The following is a 3790-nucleotide window of genomic DNA, read 5'->3' on the forward strand; positions in this document are numbered from 1 at the left end:
CCGCCGTCGACACTCCCCAAAAACGTGATTGCCGTCCTCACCCGAGCAGGTGAACCCAGCGGACGGAGACGTTCCAGAGGCCTACTCTTCCATCTCGTGTGCGCGCAAGAGACGGAACGGGAAGAACTCAAAGTGTTGCTGGATTGTGGTGATTGCCAGAGAGAAATTTTAACTGAAGGAACCCTCTTCGATTTATATCAAAGAAGGGAGGAAAGCGAGGAGTCGTGCTGCTGGAGGCGGAAGGCCATGGGCCTCTAGTCGTGCAATGGAGTGCCGGTAGAGTAAGGGAGAAGACAAGAAACTCCTATCATCAAACCTTTGATTGCCACTAATTTTGGTAACTCCCAACTCAAGGTGAGCAAATGGCAAAAATAAAGCCACGTCCGTCCACCATCCACCAGCCACGCCACGGTTCAATTTCTCAAATTAACCGGTCATTTAATGTGCAATATTGTCACAGCTCAAAATAACCAATCATTTAATGACCATAGAGTTTTATTGATTTATTAAATATTAATGGGCCAAGCCCATTATATCTAACACAGCCATGGGGGATTACGCTGCCCTGGCCGCGCTCGCCGTCGCCGTCGCCTGCGCGCTAATGGCGTCCGCCGCGACGCCGGCGCGCGCGCAGCAGTGCGGGCAGCACGCGGGGGGCATGCTGTGCCCGAACAACCTCTGCTGCAGCCGGTCGGGCCGCTGCGGCCTGGGCGCCGACTACTGCGGCGCTGGGTGCCAGAGCGGGGCCTGCTGCCCGAGGCCGCGTGCCCCGGCAACCTCTGCTGCGACGCGCGCGGCGTCTGCGGCCTCGGCGTCGAGTACTGCGGCGCCGGGGAGAGACGCCGCCGGCAACGTCACGTGCGGCCACGGTTTTAAATAGCGGGCTATGATAAGTCAGTACTCACGTGCGGCCACGGTTTTAAACAGCAGGCTATGGTAAATAACGGCGTATTTTTTTTAGGCTAAAAAGCTATAGCGGACTATGACAAATAGTGGTTTACTATTAAATCATGAAAAATACAAATAATAGATGCACAAAAACATAGTAATTAACGAATTTCATAAATATAAATATATTTCTAGGGCTGCGGGAACATTACTTAAGTTGACAGTACAACAAAATTCATACAATCAAATATTCAATTGTCAAAAAGACCAAAATAATAGCACTGAACTAAGTATAAGGCTATAGCGATGCTAAAGCTACACCATTTAGCACAGCTATAGCACAATTTAGCCTCCATAACTACTATAACAGTATAAATACAAATAGCGTAGTGGAGACTCTCCGGAAAAAAAACTACTATTTAAAACCATGCGTGCGGCGCCACCGCCGGCTGGCGGGCCTGCCCCGGCAACCTCTGCTGCGGCCACTTCGGGCGCTGCAGCCTCGGCGTCGAGTTCTGCGGCGACGGCTGCCACAGCGGCGCGTGCTGCGAGCAGCGCTGCGGGTGGCAGGCGGGCGGCGACGCCTGCACCAACGGCTACTGCTGCGGCCGGAACGGGTACTGCGGCCTCGGCGGCGACTACTGCGGCACCGGATGCCAGAGCGGCCAGTGCCTCCACGCCGGCGGTGGAGCGGCGGCCCGTGCCGTTGGAGAGCTCCTCAACCGGACGGCTTCTGCTGCTGGAACCAAGGCGTCATTGCCGCAGTAGTCCATCCGCCTTGTGCCATGGGCCATGGCGTGTGTGCGTTCAAATAAATTCATCCAACAATTCATATGCATGGATATTGTTGGGAGGGGAGCACACGTATGTCCATCTTGCTGATGAAATAAATTCATCCAACTTGCTGATGAAATGGTGACTAATCACCAGCTGAGCCCGATCTGCTCCTTCCCCTACATAAGAAAGGCAAAGGCCTCACCGAACAGGTTTCCTGGCTGGAAGTTCACTAGTATTTGCAATGGATTTCATGTTTCACAGGATTTTCATATGGCAAACTGAACTCCATCTTTCCCATTTTCATCGGTGTCGCGGACGGGTACCGTCGCCACGGTGTGGACGCCGGCGCCTTCGCTCGGCGGCTCATGGCGAGCGCTCTGGCGAAGGTGGAGCTGGCGGCCAGGGCCAGCAAGGCCCGTCGCCTCCGCCCGGAGGGCGTGCTGGAGAGGGCGTACGATCGAGTCCATGGTCATCAAGGGCACGCCGGGGGCGTTCACGGCCGTCGTTCTGTCGCTCCGCTCGACTCTCAGGTGGGCATACATCGGCGACAGCGCCTTCGCCGTGCTCCGGGGCGGCAGGATGGTGCACTGCTCGGCGGCGCAGCAGCGCCGCTTCAATTGCCCGTACCAGCTGAACTCCGGCGACGACGGAGACAGCCTCGCCGAGGCGGAGGTCGGCGGCATGCCGGTGGACGACGGCGACGTCGTGGTGGCCGGGACGGACGGTCTGTTCGACAACGTGCACGACATACAGGTGCTGGAGTTCCGTGGAGTGTGGAGGATCGTCATGCTGTTCTTGGTGGGCTAGAGAAGCTTGGTGCCCAGGCCATACAGGTAGCATGCCATGCGCAAAAGTTTTTTTTCTCAGGCAGATCAGCGCAAGGAAGAAGAACAACAACCACCGCTCGTCCAACCTCTTTGGCATGTGATTAAGTTGCAGCTGCAGCACACGCATCTGAATCTTTCAGTTTAATTTTATGACGAACTAAATGATCTGAACGAATGCATAATTGTTCATGCCGATGACAGGTTCAGAATTGTGAGTGTGGACTTGTCCGTGAATTCTTCTTCTACCACAATTCAGAGCTGCCATGAACCGTCCGAGAGGTAGCTGCCGCCGGCATCGCTCGATCCGGTCTGGCGCGGAAATGAGCAGCAACGAATATCGATCAGCAAACAAAACAAGAGTCAGGATGAAAACAACATCTCATATGGGCACGGGTAGGGCACAGACTAGGGGCAGGGCCAGGACGGGCTGAGACCCAGAACAACAATTATTTGCTTAAGATTCGTACAATTTTATAGAGAGGACCACCCGAGCAAAATTGTCAAATTATAGGTTGTTCTATCCAACGACCAAGGTTTAAAATCTCCGGCTAAGTCTCTTAGCTGCTATTCTCTGCAATCAGTAAGTGCGGTTATAGCCGGATATTGGGATCTTTGCTTCTTAGATGCCCAGACAGGGAGCATGAACAGTAGGAAAGAAGACAATGAAAGCAGATGCCGAACTCTCCAATAATAATCAGAAAATTCAACCCTTTACACTGTGGAGAGAGGGGGCTATTTATACCCCTAGCCCCTCGGCCAGGGTTTCCTAAATTGCCCCCTCCCAACTCATTTACAGCTCACTCTTAGCCGGTTCCTGGGTAAAATTACAAGGTGAGAGGTTCACAAATCCGATCTTCTCACGTATTCGGGAGGTGTACAAATCCGACCTTCTCACATATTCACGTTTTACTCACATGTCTACAATCGACGAAGGTTACAACAACCTTCGGGTACCTCCGGTAGTTTGAGCCATGAAGGTTCCATGAACGAGCAATCAGTCGTCATCTTCGCTCCCGGCGGTGATCTCTTTTCCCGAAGGTCTTGGCCTTCGAGCTTATGCTTCCAGGTAGCCGTTTGTCACCTTCGCCCCCGAAGGTGAGAACCGAAGGTCTTGCTCTTAGACCTTTTGCTCCCGACCGGTGGTTTGTTTCCTTTGCCCACCGAAGGTTGTCACCGAAGGTCTTAGTCTTTAAGCTTGTGCTTCTGAGTGATCCTTCGTCACCTTCAGGTACGCTTACCCTCCTCTCGTTGGAGCCCTGCAAAAGAGTTAGGGAGCATTTCCGAGGGTAGGAGCTTGT

At 53.5% G+C, this 3790-nt stretch overlaps 1 protein-coding gene across 1 annotated transcript; it reads left to right on the top strand.

Annotated features, from left to right (window-relative positions):
* The first annotated feature begins 547 nt into the window (after nucleotides 1-547).
* LOC120653062 (lectin-like) lies at nucleotides 548-1656 on the top strand. The gene is made up of 2 exons (XM_039931008.1): nucleotides 548-732; nucleotides 1389-1656. The coding sequence occupies exons 1-2, from the start codon at nucleotides 548-550 to the stop codon at nucleotides 1654-1656; spliced, it is 453 nt and encodes a 150-aa protein (XP_039786942.1).
* The last annotated feature ends 2134 nt before the right edge of the window (nucleotides 1657-3790 follow it).

This window comes from Panicum virgatum, chromosome 1K, assembly GCF_016808335.1.
Source record: "Panicum virgatum strain AP13 chromosome 1K, P.virgatum_v5, whole genome shotgun sequence".
NCBI lineage: Eukaryota > Viridiplantae > Streptophyta > Magnoliopsida > Poales > Poaceae > Panicum > Panicum virgatum.

What these genes read in the sequence shown, in the direction of transcription:
- LOC120653062 (XM_039931008.1), top strand. Translation starts at nt 548, where the DNA reads ATGGGGGATTACGCTGCCCTGGCCGCGCTCGCCGTCGCCGTCGCCTGC. An exon ending in GCCGACTACTGCGGCGCTGG is followed by an intron (nt 733 to 1,388) that starts GTGCCAGAGCGG and finishes CGGGCGCTGCAG; the next exon opens with CCTCGGCGTCGAGTTCTGCG.